At 34.7% G+C, this 22,886-nt stretch overlaps 1 protein-coding gene across 1 annotated transcript; it reads left to right on the top strand.

Annotated features, from left to right (window-relative positions):
- The first annotated feature begins 20,097 nt into the window (after positions 1–20,097).
- On the top strand, positions 20,098–21,432 carry LOC140878857 (epi-neemfruitin B 7-O-acetyltransferse L7AT-like). Its single transcript, XM_073282480.1, has one exon. It carries the CDS (start codon positions 20,098–20,100, stop codon positions 21,430–21,432), a length of 1,335 nt encoding a protein of 444 aa, XP_073138581.1.
- Positions 21,433–22,886: the final 1,454 nt, after the last annotated feature.

Below are 22,886 nucleotides of genomic sequence, written 5' to 3'. Positions count from 1 at the left end.
GCCTTGAATTCTTTGAACTTTTCAAATGCTTCAGACTTATATTTCATTAAATATAAATACCCATACCTTGAATAATCATCAATAAAGGTAATGAAGTAGGTGTGGCCATATTGAGTCCCAACTCTAAATGGACCACAAACATCTGTATGGATCAAATCCAACAGATTTTGACTACGCTCAGGTTTCCCCTTAAAAGGAGATTTAGTCATTTTCCCTTTTAGGCAGGATTCACAAGTAGGTAGAGAGTTAATATCAGACATATCAAACATGCCCTCTCCCACTAGCTTGTTCATCCTCCTTGAGGAAATATGACCTAGTCTAGCGTGCCAAAGGTTTGCCGGGTTTTGACTATCGATTTTCCTTTTGTTTCTTGTCGCCGGTTTATCAACATAATTTATTGGAACGTCTTTTAGTTTTAAGTTGTATAGATCGTTTTCAAGTTGTCCATTTCCAATCAAACATTCATTCTTGTAAATATTGCAAATCCCATTCACAAAATTGCAAGAATAACCATCTCTATCTAGCATAGAAACAGAAATAATGTTTTTAATTAAATCCGGAACAAATAAAACATCTCTTAAAAATAACTTAAAACCGTTTTGCAAAATTAAACAAACATCTCCAATGGCTGTAGCTTCAACTCTGGAACCATTCCCGAGCCTCAGCTGGGTCTCACCCATTCTAAGCCTGCGACTTCTTGTCATCACCTGCAAATCATTGCAAATGTGAGATCCACATCCGGTATCCAATACCCAAGAAGTAGTATTAAGTGAAATGTTTATTTCAATATAGAACATACCCTTTGCAGTTCCCAACTGCTCTAGATATTCCTTGCAGTTGCGCTTCCAATGACCGGGCTTCTTGCAGTAATGGCAAACATCCTTGGATTTTCCATTGTTTGAAGCCTTTGTCTTGTGCTTCTTCTCGGGCTCGACTTTCTTGGGTGGGGCAGAACGTTTCTTACCCTTCGTACTTGGCCCCTTCTTAGCAGAAGATGAGGAGCCCACCAAGAAAGCTGGCTTATCCTTCTTAAGTGTGGATTCATATGTAACGAGCATATTGACCATCTCTTCAAGGGTGGCCTCTATCTTGTTCATATTAAAATTTACCACAAATCCGTCAAACGAAGAAGGAAGAGACAGAAGCAGTAAATCCACATTGAGTTCATGCTCCAACACCAAATCTAGGGTCGCTAACTTCTGTATGAGCCAAATCACTCGTACCCCATGATCACGGACCGAAGTCCCTTCACGCATGCGACACGTCATCAGCTCCTTAACAGTAGCGAACCTTTCAGCCCTCGATTGAGCCCCAAAAAGTTCCTTGAGTTGAGCGTGAATGTCAGCAGCATTCACGGTGTCCTCAAATCGCCTCTGGAGTTCATCAGACATCGAGGCTTGCATATAGCATTTGGTCTTGATGTCATGGTCCCACCATGCATCAAGTTTGGCCAATTCCTCCGGACTTACATCAGCTGGTGCTTCCTTCGGAGGTGCTTTCTCTAACACGTAGAGCATTTTCTCCGAAGTCAAGACAATCTTCAACTTCCGGAACCATTCCGTATAGTTGGCGCCAGTCAACTTGTTTTGTTCGAGGATCGAGAATAAAGGATTACGCGAATTCATCGTATGAAATACTGAAAAGAAAAACAGACATATATCAATGATTGTTTAAATAATTTACTAAGACATAAAATAGGCGAATTTAATTTTATGAATCTCACTCCCACTATTTTAACGATTTCACCACCCTCTAGTGAAAACGGGAAACTTTTCCTTAGTGAGAACATGGAGTCCAATTGACAAACTTATGGTCCCGAATAATATCAGCCAACCATAATTCTCAAAAGGTAGAGCCCAATTGCTTCCAAAGCAACCCCCATGTATTTACCTCATGTCCAATAAGGGCCCAATAATATGACGCCGTTTAAAGTAACATGTCAAGATGACCCATCAATATTAAGTTGTGATGGACGGTCGCCATGTGGATCCCCCAATAATATGAGCCGATCCCATGGGAGTTCCACCCAACTTATAACATTTGTCGATCCAATGTACAGCTTTCCGACGGACGGGCCCCCCCAATAATATGAGCCGGACCGTATCCGCGGGTAGCATCACATACATTGATCGTTGATGGAAGGTAGGAACATTTAAACAAATTTAAATTTCCTTTATTTATCTTGATATCAATTTTAAATCATATTTAAAATGAGGGATTTTTAATTATAAAAATATTTGTCTCATCATATTCAATTTATTGCATGCTTGCCGGATTCACGCAATTATGTCTAAACATGCATACAATCATAATATCATATATTATTTAGGATGATCGATTCCATTTCTAATTGACCCGTGGTTGCCAATCACGAGTCTTAGTCCAATCCTAGGTAATATGCAGTATGCAATGCAATCCTATTACATGTGCTTCCAATTTACATTTCTTCGTCTTTATTTTCTGCTGGGCCCACCATCTTCAAATCTTGATCTCCCACTAAATCTAATGTATTTACAATAAATAGCAATGACAAGTAGGGGATACATTTTTTTAGGGGTGGGAACGGGCCATAAACCAAGCCCACTTTTATTACATATGACATTCATATTGGGCCATAAACCAGGCCCATTAATAAAACCAACAACAATAAAGCAAATGTAAATTCCTAACATACACCTACAAAATTGGTCATGGCAATCGATCATCCTTATCCAATAATATTCAATTCAAGATTAATTTATTGGATATCATGCATATGGCAATTCAAAATTAAACAGGATAAAATCATATTTTATATATAAAATCTTATTTCAAATATAAAATCATATTTTATCTCTTTATCAAATAAAATCATATTTTATCTACAAAATCCAATTTTATAGATAAAATCATATTTTACTTAATATATCATAAGATCAAATCTTATCATCAATTGTACCAAAATAATTGATTTCAAAATTCAATTTAAGGATAAAATATTAAAATTTTCCAAAAATTTAAATTTATCCAAAAATCAATTTTAAAATTTACGGACTCGAACAATTCGATCCGAAATCTCGTGAACCAATCAAAAAAAATTTTTGACCGGACCAAAAATAAAATTTTAACACATTAAAATTAATTTTAAATAAAAATTTAATTTTTCCCGCGGGCCGCCCGGGACACTCCCGGCCGGCCCGCACCCGTGGGCGCGGGCCGGGGGCAGCCCGGCTGCCCCCTTAGGGCAGCGACTCACGCTGCCCTGGCGGCGCCTGGCGCCGCCCCTGGGCGGCGACGTTTGCTGCCCCGGGCGGCGATCCAATCGCTGCCCGGGTTTTGCCCCGAAAAAAAAAAAAATTTTATTTAAAAATATTTATTTTGTTTTTCAAAAAACGAGATTCAAAAATTTTGTACAATTGATTAATTTAATCGTTTGATCTGAGCAACCTGGCTCTGATACCACTGTTGGAAAACTGGCGGTCAGATCAATCACGATTGATACCCGGTGCAGCGGAAGTTTAAAAATTTTATTATGGAACAATTCCATAGTGTGGGTATCAACCGTTCAACGATTAAATTATAAGTGTGTGTAAAATTAAATAACAATTATTAAATTTTACCTTCAATCTCGAAGCGAGATTATTGGACACCACACAGATTTCTCTGCGCTTCTTGTATCTCCCAGGAACTGATGAACTCCTTCTATCAGGTCCACGAACGGAGGTTTAATCCCTCTGATAGATTGCACTAGAAAATCTATCAGAAGTTTTCTGCGAAGAGAATAAACGAATTTGATTCGCTATTCCAGACTGCAATTCAAAATCACAGACCAGAATTTCTCTGACACAGAGAGGGAGGGGTCGGCCGAAATATTGAGAGAGAGAGGCTAGGGTTTCGAAATTTTGCTCTCAAAATTATGACCAGTTGTGTGTAATTTCTGTACTGCAATAACTTATTTATAATGCAGGCCACTAACAGCTTAGGGCCCATTAGTCATAAGTTGAGGCCCGACAAGCAAAGCCCGCACGTTCAGAAATTAATATAAAATCCATCGTGACTCCGATTGATGAACCGATTTCACCAATGTGCACAGAAACCATTTCTGCACACTTTAAAATCAAGATAAATTTTCCTGAATCCGAATTCAGTGGTTTCCAAAAATGTCCATCCCTATGTCATTTTAGGAAATCCTACTCCCTTACTCTTATTTAAGAAGTCCAACTTCTTTATTCATTAAATTTAACTCTTTAAATTTAACTATCTCAACGGGGATTAAAACTCCATTACACTGTGTGACCCTCAATGGTTCAGGGATACAGCTAGCTGTGGGCTCACAACTCCTTGTGACTCGGAACAACACTTTCCGACTTGCCCAACGAATCATGGTAAAGCGCCTAGCAACATCGCCCCATGATTCCCTAGGTATCACTGATAGTGCCTACAAGAACCAGTAGATTTTGGTTAGCGTACAGTACGGTCCCTTCATCCATATATCCCGATCGAATCAACAACCATTGGTATATCGAGAGTCGCTCAAGATTCGATAACTATGCAATACATCTTGAAGATCAAATTAGTGACATCGCATGTGCTACTAAGAAACCATTTCTTAAATCACATCAAGTACTCTGGCCAGAGATTCGTCACACTAATATCTCCTCAGATCGCATAGGATATCCACACTCGCAAGTATGTGGTGAATCCTTGACAACAATGCATCGACTCCTATATGTGTTGTAACTGTACCCAATCCCGACACCTGATGACCCCAATAGAGTCGGTAAATGAGTCAAAGCACAGTACTAGCATATAGAGTCTCCATGATGTTTCAAGTAGTAAGGACTAATGGTGTACAACCAAAACCGCGGACTTTATCCACTCGATAAGTGATAACCACTTGGAAAGTCCGGATAGGGTAGTTCGATTATTCATCCTATGAATATCCATTTGCATGCTTCGAACATCTCCATGTTCCCTACCAATGAAACGTGGTACTCTGCATCGCAAATGCTAGTCTCAAGCTCGAGTGATCCTTATCCTTATTATCGGACGGCTCAATCGACTAGGAACAGTTTAGAATATACAGTGACTATAAGATGTATTTCATGATAGACATCTCCATGTTCTACCACATCTTACATACACTATGGTATATTCAAGGTCTTTATCAAAACAACAATAGTATATCACAATATAACAATATGAAGTAATATAAAGTCATTGCCATTAATAAAAGTGTAAATTACATTAAACAAAAGATCGTTTGTACAAAGAGTCATCAAAGCCCATAGCCACAAGTTGGCTCACTGGGCACCCACTCTTTCAGTATTATCACAGAACATAGAGATTTTTGAAAAAAAAAAACGTCATAGTAGAGCAATTGATGCTTCATCCAAAGAATTTGTGCACAAAAACTACCGGTAGCCATATATTCGGCTTTAGTCATTGATAACGCAACACAATTTTGCTTTTTGGAAAACCAAAAGACTAAAAAGTTTCCTAAAAAGAAACAAGTTCCATATTGCTTTTCCTGTCCACCTTATATCCACCAAATTCGGCATCACAGTACGCATTTAAATCAAAGAAAGAATTTTTTGAATACCACAAGCCGAGATTTGGAGTATTTGAAAGATATTTTAAAATGTGTTTTAAGGCGAACAAATGTGATTCCTTTAGACATGATTGAAATCGTGCACACAAGCAAACATTAAACATAATGTCCGGCCTACTATCAGTAGCATAAAATAAGGAGCCAATCATACTACAAAAGGAATATTGATCTACAGATTTACCATTTTCATCATTGTCGAGTCTAATTGTTGTGCTCATCGGTGTGGATGATTATTTTTTGTTCTCCATTCCAAACTTTTTTAGAATCTCTTTGATGTACTTGCTTTGGTTCACAAAGAACCCATCCTTGCAGTATTTGATTTGCAATCCGAGGAAATAGTTAAGTTCCCCCATCATGCTCATCTCGAAGTGTTCCTGCATAAGCTTGGAGAATTCTTGACAGAGAGTTTCGTTAATAGAACCAAAAATTATGTCATCAACATAAATTTTGCACAATCAATAAATCATCTTTGACATTTTTGGTAAATAAAGTAATGTCAATCTTTCCTCTCGAAAAACTATTTGAAAGAAGGAAAGTAGACAATTTTTCATACCAAGCTCTAGGAGCTTGTTTCAAACCATACAAATCTTTGTTTAGTCTATACACATGATCAGGCAATAGAGAATCAACAAAGCCATCAGGTTGTTCAATATAAACTTCCTCTTTTAATTCACCATTCAGGAATGCACTCTTTACATCCATTTGAAATAGCTTGAAATTTCAAGAACAAGCAAAAGCAAGTAGCATGCGAATAGATTCAAGTCGGGAAACAGGAGCATATGTTTCATCATAATCAATGCCTTCTTCTTGACTATAACCTTTTGCTACAAGTCTAGCTTTATTTCGAGTAATAGTACCATGCTCATCAAGTTTCTTCCTAATGACCCATTTAGTACCAATAATAGATCTATCATGTGGCCTTGGAACAAGACACCAAAAATCATTGTGTTTGGATTCATTTAATTCACCTTGCATAGAAATAATTCATGCATCATCTAACAAAGCATCATCAATGCACTTAGGTTCAACATGCAAAACAAAATCAAGATGATTGCAAATATTATTAAGAGAAGATCGAGTGGTTAATCTGTTCAAGGGATTCCAATGATAAGATCCATAGGATGATCTTTGTGAAGCGTCCATTCCTTCGGTAGTGGATTTTTCTCAATAGAAACATCTATATCATTTAGGTTTGAGGAAGCCATCTCTTCTTCGAGTAATTCTACATCATCGTTAATAGTACGAGAAACTAAAGACATTTATTCATCAAATACAACATGCATAGATTCTTTAACTAATAAAGTACGTTTATTAAATACTCTAAAAGCCTTACTTGAGGTAGAATATCCGAGAAAGATGCATTTGTTGGACTTGGCTTCAAACTTGCTGAGGTTGTCCTTACCATTATTATGGATGTAGCATTTTGATCCGATGTCTTTCTCTTCACAAAAATTTGTAAAACTCTCATTTTGAAATTCAGTTCCGTGGTCACTACAGATTTTTTTTATTGAAAGATTTTTCTCATTCTCAACACGTTTGACAAAAGTTTAAAAATAATCAAAGACATCATTTTTGTGGGCTAAAAGTAGTGTCCACGTAAAAAGTAAAAAATCATCCACAATGACAAATGCATAGAGCTTTCCTCCTAGGCTAGCGTTCCTCGAGGGACCACATAGATCTAGGTGGAGAAGTTCAAGGGGCATAGAAGTAGATACAAAATTTTTTCTTTTAAAAGATTCTTTTGTGTATTTGCCAAGTTGACACGCATCACAAACAGAATCTAATTTTAAATTGAGTTTTGGCATACCGACAACTAAATCAAGTTTAAAATTTTTTTCTATGGTACTAAGACCAACATGACCTAATCGTCTATGCCAAAAAATGTTGTCATCAACATTCAAAGATACAGGGCTTTTAGTATTTGTCAAAAATAAATTATTTAAAGAAACCTTGTAAACATATTCACTTCTATATCCTTTGAAATTTATGGATTTGTCAGTCATGAGTGCTATAGTGCAGTGTTGGGGTGTGAATTTGACTTCATAACCTCTATCGCACAATTGACTTATGCTTAGTAGGTTATGCTTAATTCCTTTCACTAGGAGTACATCATCAATCAAGCAGGATTTAGATATACCTATCAAGACGATTCCTTCAATTACTCCTTTGTTGTTGTCTCCAAAGGTGACAGTTCCCTTATCCTTTGGTTTGAACGATTGGAGTAGCTCCTTATTCCCCGTCATATGTCTAGAACATCCACTGTATAAATATCATATTCTAGGGAGAACATTTTTCCTATTTCCCTGCGAAAATTGATTTTGGTACCCTTTAGTTTTTTTGGGTCCACAGTGTTAGAAAAGAGAGATACAAAATGGACTTCTAAAAGTTCAGTCTCTCATAGTGACATCATCGACACTTTCCAAGAGTGCTCCCAGTAGTAGGTAGGGCTATGGCCTCTTTAAAAACCTATTTCCTTGGACAGAGCAGCGTTCATCAGGAATACTAGTCGCAAGTCAAGGCAGTTTAAACCGGTCTATGATGAACTCCTTTAGATCATGTTCTCATAATGCCGACTAATGTGTTGTTAAGTACTCTTAGGTCTCCATTTCATATAGCTCTTTTTATCATATTGATATTTCAAAGATCTACATTTTTGTCTAGCATGACCTATTTTACAGCAGTAAGAGCATGTAGGGGGTGATCTCATTTTTGCTTTAGCAATAAAGCTAGCAAAGTCTATAGATTTCTTACCATACCCTTTTCCACCCTTATCAAAGCTACATTTCTGCATGCTTAGTAAATTATTCAATTTATTACTACTAACATTGAATTTATCAAATAATTTTTGTAAGTGAGCTATGTCATATTTTAATCTTAGGTTTTCATGCTCCTTAGATTCTAATTCATTTTTTAGATTTCTATTTTCCTTTCTAAGTGATTTAGTCATGTCAAACATTAGCTTATAAGCATGTATTAATTCATCGTAGGAAGGTACCTCATCATCGTCGTCAGAGACGATGTCATCACTCCTCGTCATGAGGCAGATGTTAGCTTCCTCTACGTCATCATTGATGTCGCTCCAAGTTGCTATTAGGGCTTTCTTCTTGCCTTTGCCAACCTTCTTGAGAGGGCATTCATTTGCACAGTGGCCTTGTTGTTGACAGTTGTAGCATGTTACTTCCTTATCCGACTTCTTCTCTTTCTTGAATTTCTTTCCTTGCATGAATCGTTTGAACTTTCTTGCGAAGAGTGTCATATCTTCAATTTGTCCCAAATCTCTTTTGCGGAACAGCACATCGAGATCCGGTTGCACTCGTTCATATCTAGGGAACAATGAAAAATATTCATAGCTTTAGCATTTTGAGAGATTAATTTCATATCCTCCTTTGAGAAGAAATCCATTCCATTAGGAATTTGAACCCCTTCAACCTCTTTTATAGGTATGTACGGACCTTTCATTGTTACTTTCCAAATGTGATAATCTACGGATTGGATATATAGGGACATTCGATTTTTCCAATAGCCGTAGTTTATGCCGTTGAAAAGAGGAGGATGATTGGTTGATTGTTCTTGAGTATAATCACTCGCTATATTTGCCATAGTGCCTTTTTGAAAGTATTTTGTAAAAAGGTGGCTCTGATACCACTTGCTAGAACCTAATGGAGGGGGGGGGGGGGGGGGGGGGGTTTAGGTTCTATTAGCAACTTTAGCAATTTAAAGCGATTATGCAAATACGCAAGCGGAATACTTAAAGAAATCAATAATAAATGCGGTAAATAAATGCGTAATGTAAATAAAGCAGTAAAAGAGATAAGATATGTTTATGAAAGTTTGATGATAAATCATCTACGTATCCCCTTCTTGGTTAAGATCGATTAACCAAGGATCCACTAGCACTTCGAACGTCTTGGCCTTGATGGCTCCAAGGATAGCCATACAACTCAACACGATCACTGCGCTGATACAATTCGATACACTTGGCCTTAAGGGCTCCAAGGAAAGCCTCAACAATCACTCAACATACTTGGCTTCACACTCAAGTGTTTACAATGATCGCACAAACAACTCACAAATGATTTTTACAAACAACTCTCGATTTTTGAATATATCTCACAACACTTTGATAGAACACTTTTAAAGAAAAGATTGCTTGCAAAGGAGAGGAGAGTGAATTGGGATGCTTCAAATGGCTTGGAATGGCCTCTATTTATAGTTGCAACTTCGGCATAGATCAGAACTTCCGTTCCCTACATCGGAGCTTCCGAAATTTGAATTCTGAGATCACGCGGATGTATAGGACCGGAACTTCAGATCCCCCATCGGAGCTTCCGATCGGCGCATTAAATGTGTTGTCAGTCAAAAGTCTTTCGGACAGGATTATCAGGACGCCGTTGCAGATCGGAACTTCCAATCCATGATCGGTGCGTCCGATCCCACCACTTCGTAGCTTCCGTTCTACTTCTGATCAATGAAAAACTTTGATAAATAGATCAGAGGTTCCGATCCATGATCAGAGCTTCCGATTGTTCCTTGGCTTCCGAAGATGCTTCTGATCCTGATTGGAGGTTCCGATCTCCCATCGGAGCTTCTGATCCCGTAGCAGTATAATTCTTCGAAATTTGTTTTTGAACTTGAATACAACTTGTTTGCAATATGATCTTTGATAGATTGACCCTCACTTCAACTTGAAAATTTTAACTCTGTAATATTCTCACCGTAAACATTGGTAACGTTTTTAACCTAGTTTTGTTATTCATCAAAACATAGAGAAATGAGACTTGTTAATGCATTAAAAACATTAATCTCACAATCCGAGATTTATATGCATTTAAGGCGTAACAATATTTGCAGTAGGTGATCTAAGATATCGCTCTGCAAAGACCTCCACAATATCCGGACAAAAATGTTGCATACACTCAAGTGTGGTAAACTCTCCTATCTTGATGTATTCATCGACAGCATCTGCTGGTATACTGTACGCTAACATTCGCTATGATGTTGTTATTTTTTTATTGGTATACAATCCAAGTCTGCCGATTCATGTCTTCGTTGTGTGAAGTAATGATCGTGATTCTTTAAAGCATCAGCAATATGGAAAAATAGATCTCGAGACATTCGAAATCGTCTTGGGAACATTACTTCATTGTGTCTAGGATTTCCTGCAAAGTAATCATTGAACAGGTTTTGATCAGCCGCTTCCTGATCACGTCGGATGAATATATGACCAAGAATCAACCCTCGACGTGCGGCTTGTGAATTGTGTTGTTCGATGTAAGAAGTGTATAATAATTGTCTCTCTACAACCAAACTTTGCACTATTTTTTCTTCGGCTTCATCAATAGCATTGTCAAGATCTATATTGAAATCATCAGATGAGAAATATGGGTTGTAAGGTGACGCAGAAGCTGAATTTAAAGTATTAGAATTCATTTTGGGCTAAGTTGGAACCAAACTTACGAAAGATTTAGAAATACATGATATCATATAATATGACGTTGAAATCTAGTTGGTAAATATGGATCCTTGGATTGGATTTTGAATCGATCTCAACCTTTGGATTTTTATCTTATCTAAGATAATTTAATCCATACTAGGAACCATCATATATATATATATATATATATATATATATATATATATATGTATTGATATCAAGACAAAAATGAAATTCTCATAGATAAGATAACATATGAAATTCAAAGTATCAGATTTTTTACAATCAATATCTTATTATCCTTGAATAAAATAATTTAAATAATGTAATGAAGACAAAATGTGTAATCAAAGGTTAGATTTGATTTACAAAAATCTAATCCACAAATGAACCATTAGATCGGATTTCCTTCAATCTCAACCTTTGGATTTTTATCTTATCTACAAAATCTGAATTATATTTGGAACCATTAGATTAGATTTTTTTTTTCGATCTCAATCGTAAAAGAATGTATCATCCTATCCATATTAGCTCTTTAAATACATAACATATAATATCAAAAAACCTACCACCATACAAACTACTATGCATAAGCATTGCATATTCATATCGAATATATTATTGATCAAATGATTTCGAAGTCACGAAGTGCTTCTTATACCAACGAAGAAGATGTGATTCTCTGCCATTTCTATCTTGACATATCCCAAGATCCAATCAAAGGTATCAACCAATCAAAGAATCAATTTTGGATATGGATCGAGACAAACTACAACAATTCCGAGTCTTCTCGCATCCAAGAATGTAACAAAAAATCATTGCAATGCCAAATGGGTGTTATAATGCTAGCTGTTAGTAAATTCATATCTTGCATCCGACAAGTGAAACACCTAAATCCAAGCGAAGCTTCAGAAGAAGATATTGTGAGTATATACATACATTAAAGATTTAAATTATAATATGACCTTTAAAATTCTAATATTTGTTTGATAATAAGATACAGATGAATCGAGCAAGGAAATTAATGCTGCAAGATAAATAGTTTACAATAGGATTCAAATTTGATCATGTGTGGTCTATTATGAAAGATGTGAATAAATTTGCAGTCACTGCCAACCCTTCAATAAAAAATATTGAACATGTTGTTATTTTTCTAAATTTGTCACATTCAGTTACACAAGGAACAGATTCATCAATTTCTACATCACCTTATTTGTCTTCTTTTCAATTAAATCTAAGTGATGAAAATGTTAGTGGTTCATCGCAATATTGAGTTTAAATCTTCTTGTATTGCAATATTATAACTTGGTCAATCATGTCTACAATGATATTCGTTAACAGATTTATGATCTACATCATAACATCAAATGCCACATTATGGGTGACCTCTTAATTTGATATTAAAAATAATTACGGGCAAGCGTACCAGGTCAAGTTATAGTAAGTGGACAATGAGTCCATGTATCGATCTCACAGAAACTGTAGTCAATTCTCAAGAATTATTTATTTAGCTTAATCTAGACAGAATAATAAAAAAGATTTTGAATTGAATAAAATTAAGAATTTAAAAATAAAAACTGCTTAATATATAAGAATTAAAATAACTGAAGATAAAATTAATTAAAACGAGACAACCAAGACACACGCAGGTACTAAACAAATTATGCAAACAAGTGGCAAATCTAGGATCCAGATTTAATCTTAAATTACGACGAATTATTCTATCTTGTTTAACAGACTATTTCTAGAACATGTTAAATCTATTCAAGTTATGACGGATTAATTTTCATAATTCTAATCAAACAAGAATGCATTCAATATTTGTGATAATTCAGTTTTAACCTAAAATCGCATACTGAAACCGAATACTATTTCTAGTCGATTTAACCATATGTTAATTATTGGAGCGATCGAAATCAATTCCTCCTCTTTCGACTTGAAATAAATTAACAAGCAAGTAAATAGTTATCAGGTTATTCACAAGACATAATTTATCCAACAATCAATAATATTAACAAAAATCCAAAAATCCAAAATATACATCCAAATATTCAACATAAAATTGTCTGGCTCAATCTCGCGGTCTTGGTTGAAGAAAAACTACTCAAATAACGAAAATAATATTCAAAAAAAGTTTAATAATCTAAAAAAGAAAGGAAGAAGAACTCGAATGGAACGTTCTTCAATCTCCAAGCATCCGCCCTAACCGCCTCACGATCTCTGCGTGCGATTGTCACCTCTTAATCACGTTCTGAACTCTCTTATTTATATGTCTTTAAAAGCCCATAAAATAAAGCCCGAAAAGTTAAGAATTTTAATTTCCGAAATTTTATTTTTCTGATTCAGCGACATGTACGGACCCTGGATAAGGGTCCGTGCACACCTCCGGGTGCCCTCGGCCTCAAATTATTTTTTTCCTCGCGATATATCCGGACCCCGTGCCACCTCCGTGATAAAGCCCGAAAAGTTAAGAATTTTAATTTCCAAAATTTTATTTTTCTAATTCTGCGACATGCACCGACCCTTGATAAGGGTCCGTGCCCACCTCCGGGTGCCCTCGGCCTCAAATTATTTTTTTTCATCGCGACATGTCCGGACCCTGTGCCACCTCCGTGCATGGGTCTGTGCATACATATGTGCCAGCGCGCAGTTTTTATGAAAAAAATCATATCTTGAATTCTACCCGTCGGATCGAGCCGAAATTTTAACAGCAGCATTAAAACATCTTGAATTGATTTTGAACCGTGGAGATCGTATTTGGATATCTCTATAATAAAATATGATTTTTGTATCATGGCTGCTCCGTAATTCATTCTTCAAAAATTCATTTTCCTACAAAATTAACTCGGAGAGTGAAATACACACACATTCACTAAAACACATAAAAACAATATGAATGCACACAAAATAGACATAAATAGCACGAAATAATTCATACAAAATGCACTCATCAACACCCCCATACTTAAATCTTGCTCGCCCTCGAGCAAGACGTGCAAAAACAAAATGAAAACAAAAACATAAGTAAGGATGAGTCATGTAAATTACAGCCTCAGATAAGTTCAAACACCACCTAAAACAAAATCCCACATGCTCATGATTTTCCATAATACACCATCAGTTTAGCGTGAACATGTATGTATGCCATGTTATTTCAACTACATGCAACTTCAAAAGAATCCGTTCTACGACTGCTTAGCGACCTATGACAAATCAATGCAAGTGTCACAATCCAGTGCTCCTTTCTCCCAACGATCTCTAACAAAAACACGACTCCTTTGAGATAGATTACACACCTCCGGATTTTGCACCCGGTTTTCTTAAGCCCCAATAATTACCCACAACTTAGCTATAACTAAGATAGAATTTGAATTTTAATCCCCTCGTCTATAGCCTGGATGGAGATACAATCCCATTTAACCCGCAAACTTAGCTATGAAAGAATGATTAGAATTTCAATCATTTTCCAAGCCCGGATGAAATTGTTATTTTAAAATTTCAAATTTTTAACCCCATGAAATCCGCATACTTAGCGACGAATAGAGGATTAGGATTTCAATCCCTTGCTCGTAACTCGGATGGAGTTAAATTTTCATAAAAATTAATATCAATTAAAATTTTTCAAAAATTTTGGTGCGCCCAAGATCGTATATGCAATGTCAGAAAATCATTGAAACTCAAATAACACAATCAAGATTAACAAGCACCTATTGTCGTGCAATGGTCAAACAGATACAAACATCATCCAATACATCGCTACATTTCACCAGTCTAACATGCGTGTTTAAAAAAATATTCACTACACAACCTATGGTTCTCATGTCTAATCAAGAGCAATTTTTTTTTTTTTCAAAAATCCATTTTTTTAAAAATAAACTTCATCATCATTGGCTATTATAACTCATCCTACTCATGCAAGACAAAACAAACAACAACAAAAATGAACAAGATGCAAACAAACACAAAACATTACTAATGCAACACAAACACAACAAACAATGCAATAAACTAGTCTCCCCCCCCTCCCCCCCCCCCCCTCATACTTATCCAAAGCATTGCCCTCAATGCTTCAGAAACAATGAACAGAATGCATGAACAAACACACAAATGCAAGATCAACAAAAACATAATGAAAACAAAAAAATAACACTCCCCTGGTTTATGCTTCGTCCTCTTCCTCCATCTATAAAACTCCAACAGCAACTTCTGGTGGCGAGCAATATACTGCACATATAAAGGCAACGGGTAAGGCTTTGAAATTCTTATAGATAAGATAACATATGAAATTCAAAGTATCAGATTTTTTACAATCAATATCTTATTATCCTTGAATAAAATAATTTAAATAATGTAATGAAGACAAAATGTGTAATCAAAGGTTAGATTTGATTTACAAGAATCTAATCCACAAATGAACCATTAGATCGAATTTCCTTCAATCTCAACCTTTGAATTTTTATCTTATCTACAAAATCTGAATTATATTTGGAACCATTAGATTAGATTTTTTTTTCGATCTCAAACGTAAAAGAATGTATCATCCTATCCATATTAGCTCTTTAAATACATAACATATAATATCAAAAAACCTACCACCATACAAACTACTAAGCATAAACATTGCATATTCATATCGAATATATTATTGATCAAATGATTTTGAAGTCACGAAGTGCTTCTTATACCAACGAAGAAGATGTGATTCTCTGCCATTTCTATCTTGACATATCCCAAGATCCAATCAAAGGTATCAACCAATCAAAGAATCAATTTTGGATTCGGATCGAGACAAACTACAACAATTCCGAGTCTTCTCGCATCCAAGAATGTAACAAAAGATCATTGCAATGCCAAATGGGTGTTATAATGCTAGCTGTTAGTAAATTCATATCTTGCATCCGACAAGTAAAACACCTAAATCCAAGCGAAGCTTCAGAAGAAGATATTGTGAGTATATACATACACTAAAGATTTAAATTATAATATGACCTTTAAAATTCTAATATTTGTTTGATAATATGATATATATGAATCGAGCAAGGAAATTAATGAAGCAAGATAAATCGTTTACAATAGGATTCAAATTTGATCATGTGTGGTCTATTATGAAAGATGTGAATAAATTTGCAGTAACTGCCAACCCTTCAATAAAAAATATTGAACATGGTGTTATTTTTCTAAATTTGTCACATTCAGTTACACAAGGAACAGATTCATCAATTTCTACATCACCTTGTTTGTCTTCTTTTCAATTAAATCTAAGTGATGAAAATGTTAGTGGTTCATCGCAGAGGCCGCTTGGAGTGAAGAAATCAAAAATGATATGTACCTTATTCCATTTCTTTATTAAACTCTAAAATTTTGCATCTTCGATAATTAAATTTTTGCAACTAATTTATTTTAAAATCAACATATTTATATTTTTTAATAAATTAAATATATTTATTTTTGTCCAAAAAATTTTATAAAAAAGGCATGGGACTTGGTAATTATACTAATTATTATTAAAAAGAAATGTATTAATTAAACAAAATATTTATTGAGTAAACAAACACAAACGATATCAGTACAACATAACTTGAAAAACATAAAATGATATGCATACAACATAACATAAATTAAATAAAAACAACGATATTCAGGCAACACACATAAGTTAAAATTAAAAAAAAACATAAAACTTTTAAAAATCCTATAAGTCGGGCGCAAATCCTCCGATATCTCCAAAGAAATTACTGAAATTATTATCATTTTTTAATGTTCAATTTCTTCTCTTTTTCTCAAAATCCTGGCTTGTTCCAGTCGGAATTTCTCATGTAAAGAAGGATCTTCTTCAACAGAGCTCAGATCAAGCATCAAGATTTGTGTATCGTCATGATATGTACCTCATTCCATTTCTTTATTCTTCATTTCCATCTTTTTCCTCTTAGTTTCAATTTTTTCTCTTTCATTTGTAGACGTCCCAGTTGTATCTTATTACTATGTTGCTTGTCAATAGATCCCTGGTTCAACACATCCAAAATTTTTTGTCGTTCTGATCTCATTGTTTCAATCATGTGTGAATAATTATCATCTTGTTTTTTCTTCATTTTTGATTTCTTCACTCCAAGCGGCCTCTGCGATGAACCATTAACATTTTCATCACTTAGATTTAATTGAAAAGAATACAAACCAGGTGATGTAGAAATTGGTGAATCCGTTTCTTGTGCATATGATTGTGACAAATTTAGAGAAATAACACCACGTTCAATATTTTTTTCTTGAAAAGTTGGCAATGGCTGCAAATTTCTCCACATATTTCATAATAGACCACTAATGATAAAATTTGAATCCTTTTGAAATGATTTATCTTGCGTCATTAATTTCCTTGCTCGAATCATCTCTATCATATTATCAAACAAATATTAGAATTTTAAAGGTCATATCCTAATTTAAATCTTTAATGAATATATATACTCACAATATCTTCTTCTGAAGCTCCGCTTGGATTTAGCTGTTCCATTTTTTGGATTCAAGATATGAATTTACTAATAGCTGACATTATAACACCCATTCGACATTGCAATGATCTTTTGTTACGTTCTTGGACGTGACAAGGCTTGGAATCGTTGTAATTTGTCTCGATCCAATTCCAAAATTGATCCTTCGATTGGTTGATACCTTTGATAATTGGATCTTGGGATATGTCAAGATATACATGGCAGAGAAGCACATCTTATTCATTGATATAAGAAGCACTTCGTGACTTCGAAGTCACTTGATCAATAATATATTCAATATAAATATGCAATGTTTATGCTTAGTATTTTGTATGTTGGTAAATTTTTCGATATTATATGTTATATATGTATTTAGAGAGCTAATATGGATAGGATGATACATTCTTTAACTATTGAGATCGAAAATAATCTAATTTAATGGTTCCAAATCTAATTCAGATTTTGTAGATAAGATAAAAATTCAAAGGTTGATATTGAAGGAAATTCGATCTAATGGTTCAATTTGTGGATTAGATTCTTGTAAATCAAATCTAACATTTGATTACACATTTTGTCTTAATTACATTATTTAAATTATTTTATGCAAGGATAATAAGATATGATTGTAAGAAATCTGATGCTTTGAATTTCATATCTTATCTTATCTATGAGAATTTCATATTTTGTCTTGATATAAAAAATATATATATGACAGTTCCTAGTATTGATTAAATTATCGTAGATAAGATGAAAATCCGAAGGTTGAGATCGATTCAAAATCCAATCCAATGATCCATAGTTACCAACTATATTTCTATGTCATATTATATAATATCATGTATTTCTAAATCTTTCGTAATCTTGATTCCAACTTAGCCCAAAATGAATTTTAATACTTTGAATTCAGCTTCTGCATCACCTTACAACTCATCTTCCTCATTTGATGATTTCAATATTATAGAGTTTGAAAATTCTATTGATGAAGCCGAAGAAAAAATAGTGCGAAGTTTGGTTGCAGAGAGACAATTATTATACACTTCTTATATCGACCAACACAATTCACAAGCCACACGTCAGGGTAGATTCCTGGTCATATAGTCATCTGACGTGATCGGGAAGCAGCTAATCAAAATCTGTTCAATGATTACTTTGCAAAAAATCCTAGACATAATGAAGAATGTTCCGAAGATGATTTCGAATGTCTCGAGATCTATATCTCCATATTGCTGATGCTTTAAAGAATCACGATCATTACTTCACACAACGAAGAGATGAATCGGCAGACTTGGATTGTCTACCAATCAAAAAATAACATCATAGAGAATGTTAGCGTACGGTATACCAGCAGATGCTGCCGACGAGTACATCAAGATAGGAGAGTCTACCGCACTTGAGTGTATGCAACGTTTTTGTCGGGCTATTGTGGAGATCTTTGCAGAGCGATATCTTAGATCTCCTACTATAAATGATATATGCATACTACTTCATATTTGTGAACAACTAGGCTTCCCTAGGATATTGGGAATTCTTGATTGTATGCATTGGATATGGAAAATTTTCCAACAGCTTGAGCTGGACACTATGCGGGTCGTAGATCTCCAACTATTATTTTGAAAGTTGTGGCTGATTACGACCTTCGGATATGACATGCATATTTTGGTATGTGATCAAGGTCCAATAATGATATTAATGTTCTGGAGTCATCACATATTTTTTTCCAATCTGACACAAAGTATTGCTCCACCAGCATATTATTATATTGGAGTAAAATAATATAATATCGGATATTACTTAGCCGACGGTATATATCCCTAATGGTCAACAATCATGCAAACAATTCTTGATCCACGTGGCCCCAAAAAGAAATATTTTTCTATGAAACACGAGTCTTGTAGAAAAGACGTGGAACGAGCCTTTGGAGTTTTGTAATTTTGATTTGCAATCATATAGCATCACCGGCACGATATTGGCAGAAATATCATCTGCATGACATAATGACCGCTTGTATTAGAATGCACAATATGATTATTGGGGATGAACGTAGTCTGGATGCACCAATCCAAGATGCAATTAATGGAAGGACTCGATCGGACGTTGAAATATTTGTGAACTAAATATAAGATTTCAAGAATTTTTGGCTCGGTACAAACAAGTGAGGGATAAAGATGCTCATATTGCATTGTGGAATGCACTTATTGATCATTTGTGGGATACATATAGTAACTCAAACAAGTATATAAATCATTCGTATAATTAAAGTCATACATCGGATAAATTAAGCAAAATATTAATGAGTAATCAATCACGTCTTACCCAACATCTTAGCATTCCGTCTTTATGTGATACGCATAGAAGGCCTTCTTTAAGCCCTAATTGACAACGCAATTCCGGCCTAGCTAACTAGGTCGAAGCTTATTTAGCCCGATTTATTTGACTTTTCAAAGCAAATTATAGATCGATCCTAATGAAGAGTGATGGCCTAATATATAATTCAGTTGATGTGGAACAAAATTATACATTCCATGAGCAAATTCTGATACTTGAACAAGAATCTAAGTTTTTATTTTTATTTTCTTGAAGAAAAAAAAAAGGCCATGGAAGTAGAAATAATTTCAAAAGAAAAGGTGAAGCCCTCTTCGCCTACTCCTCCTCAAATCTACAAATTTTCCCTCTTGGATCAGATCTCTTTACCACGTTTCTACCCTGTTGTTTTGTATTTCCTTCCTGAACCAGATTCAAATAATTCTTCCCGAAAAATCCATATCCTGAAAGAATCTCTTTCTTCAAACTTGACTCGTTTTTATCCCTTAGCCGGGATAATCAATGACGATCTTTCTGTTAAATGCGGCGACGAGGATGAAGGGATTCCTTTTTTCGTAGCCAAAGTTAGAGGCCACCTTGAAGCTGGTTTTCTGAGCCAACCCGATTTGCGGATGATTACAAAGTTTCTTCCTATTGATTACGCTTTTCGCACACCAAGTCCAGGGGATCATGCTTCTATGATCCAAGTGAACTGTTTCGAATGTGGCGGGCTGGCTATATGTGTTTTAGTTGCACATGCAGTAGCAGATGTGATGAGTCTCACTACTTTTATTCGAGGTTGGGCTGCTGCTGCTCGTTCAACTGGTGATGAAGCCGAATTTATATGCCCGAAATTTATCGGTCATGATCTTTTTCCATCCATTGATGCAATGAAAAGCGAATCAAAGCTGTATTCTTATTATTTCACCAAATTCGCGAGGTTAGGAAAATTTGTTACAAGGAGATATGTATTCGATGCCTCGCTTATAGCGAAACTCAAGGAAAGAGCAACGAGTTCAGATGATCATGCTAAACCAACCAGCATAGAGGTCGTAACAGCATTCATTTGGAAATGTTATATGGATAAATGCAATACTGAAGAGCCCTTTCTACTCACTCATCAAGTGAACTTGAGAACAAGGGCTGATCCCGCCCTACCGGAAGAGACTTTCGGCAACTTCATATGGTTGACAGCAACAAAATGCATCAGTCCAACAACATTAACTGGTACAGATCATTTCAAAGATTTGGTGAGTGAAGTCGATAGGGCGATCAGGAAAATCGACAGCAAGTTCGTCCAAGTTCTGCAGAATAATGATGGATACTATGAGCATTTTGAAGAGGCGAGGAAAGGGTTTCGGAAGGGTGCAAATCAGTTGAGTTTCACCAGTTGGTGTAAGTTCGGTTTGTATGACATCGATTTCGGTTGGGGGAAGCCTATCTGGTTATCAAGTTATGTCAGTTCAAATTCTGAATCTGTGTTTGCTGGTTTTGTGATTTTAAACGATACAAGATCCGGAGATGGGATCGAAGCATGGGTGATTCTTGATGAAAAACTTGCGGCCGCATTCGAGGAAAGTGAGGATCTGCAGAATCATGTTCTTATTAATCCTAGAGCAACTTGTTAAGTACTGTGTTACGTTCCTATATATATTTTCTCTTGTTATATATGTATTTTCTAAGAATAAATTAGGTCCAGTTAACTTGATGTGCATGGTCCTATAAGTTCTTGTAATATGTATTTGCTTGATCATCTACTCTCTTTAATTCCTTCTTAGTAATTTTGGATTTTAATTGGTTCTTATAATCTTAATTTTTTAATTTTCTTTCAATGTTCCTTAGATGTAGTACGTAGTTTCCACTTATGATGTTAGCAATTACGTTATGCAATAACACTATTGAACTATATTTAAATTGATACTAGTATTAAAATTTTGAAAATATCTACCTTTTTTATCTACTTATGTTTTATAGTAGTAAAACATTATTGATGAAATTAAATTTCAACAAAGAATTCTAATAATCGTTTTATTTTGGAGAATAAAATAAATATTTGTGGAACAAGAGTATTTTGGAAATTCCGAAAATAGATTTAAGGAAAAATTGCTTTTTTGGTCATATATGTTTGTCACTTTGCGATTTCAGTCCTTTATATTTTTAGATTTCAGTTTTAGTCCGCTATCTTTATTATTATTTTTTTGGCAATTTTAGTCCTTTTTCCGACGTGGCGTCGACGTGACACCAATTTAATGCTGATTTGGAGCTGACGTGTACAGTGTCACGTAAGCATTTTCGAATAAAAAAAACCGAAATTACCAAAAATCGAAACATACAGGACTAAAACTGAAATATAAAAACATAGAGGACCAAAATCGCAAAGTAACAAACTTATGAGACCAAATTTGCAGTTTTTCCTAGATTTAATAGTCTTTATACAGACCACACTGTAGACAATTAAATTTGTCTAACTTAAATTTATGGAAAATACCAAAAGAAATATATATATTAAATATCAATAAAAAAAATAATTGACTATTTATTTATAGGAAATTAAATTCCTACAAAAAAAATAAATAGTTAATTAAATTGATATTTTAATATATTTTGTGATCAAATCAAGATTTTAAATCAAGATTGCATCTTACAAAAATGGAATGAAATACTAATATTTTTAGTATTTCAAATCAAATCTTGAATCAAATGGAAGAAAATACTAATATTTTTAGTATTTAAAATCAAATATTGTGATTAATGGAAAATAATCACCAAATGAATCATGAGGAGCCAATCAAATTGCGACACCTCATCAAATGGAAATGGAAACATTCTGCATCCTTCACCTATAAATAGGAGGCAGATGATCAAGAAGAAAACACAACACAGAAGACTGAAGAAAAGTAGTAGAAGAATTCAATATTTTTCTCTCAAGTCATCTTCAAGAAGTTCAAGGAAATCAACGAAGATCAAGGCAAAATTCAAGGCGTTCTTCATCAAATTCATTAAATTCAAGAAGATCAAGGCGTGATTCAAGAAATTAATTGCGTTATTCTTCAAACACATTTAAATTCATTCAAATCCAAGA

This window comes from Henckelia pumila, chromosome 2 (assembly GCF_033568475.1).
Source record: "Henckelia pumila isolate YLH828 chromosome 2, ASM3356847v2, whole genome shotgun sequence".
NCBI lineage: Eukaryota > Viridiplantae > Streptophyta > Magnoliopsida > Lamiales > Gesneriaceae > Henckelia > Henckelia pumila.
Note: the sequence above shows the minus strand (reverse complement) of the source record. Positions and strands in the feature narration are given on the sequence as shown.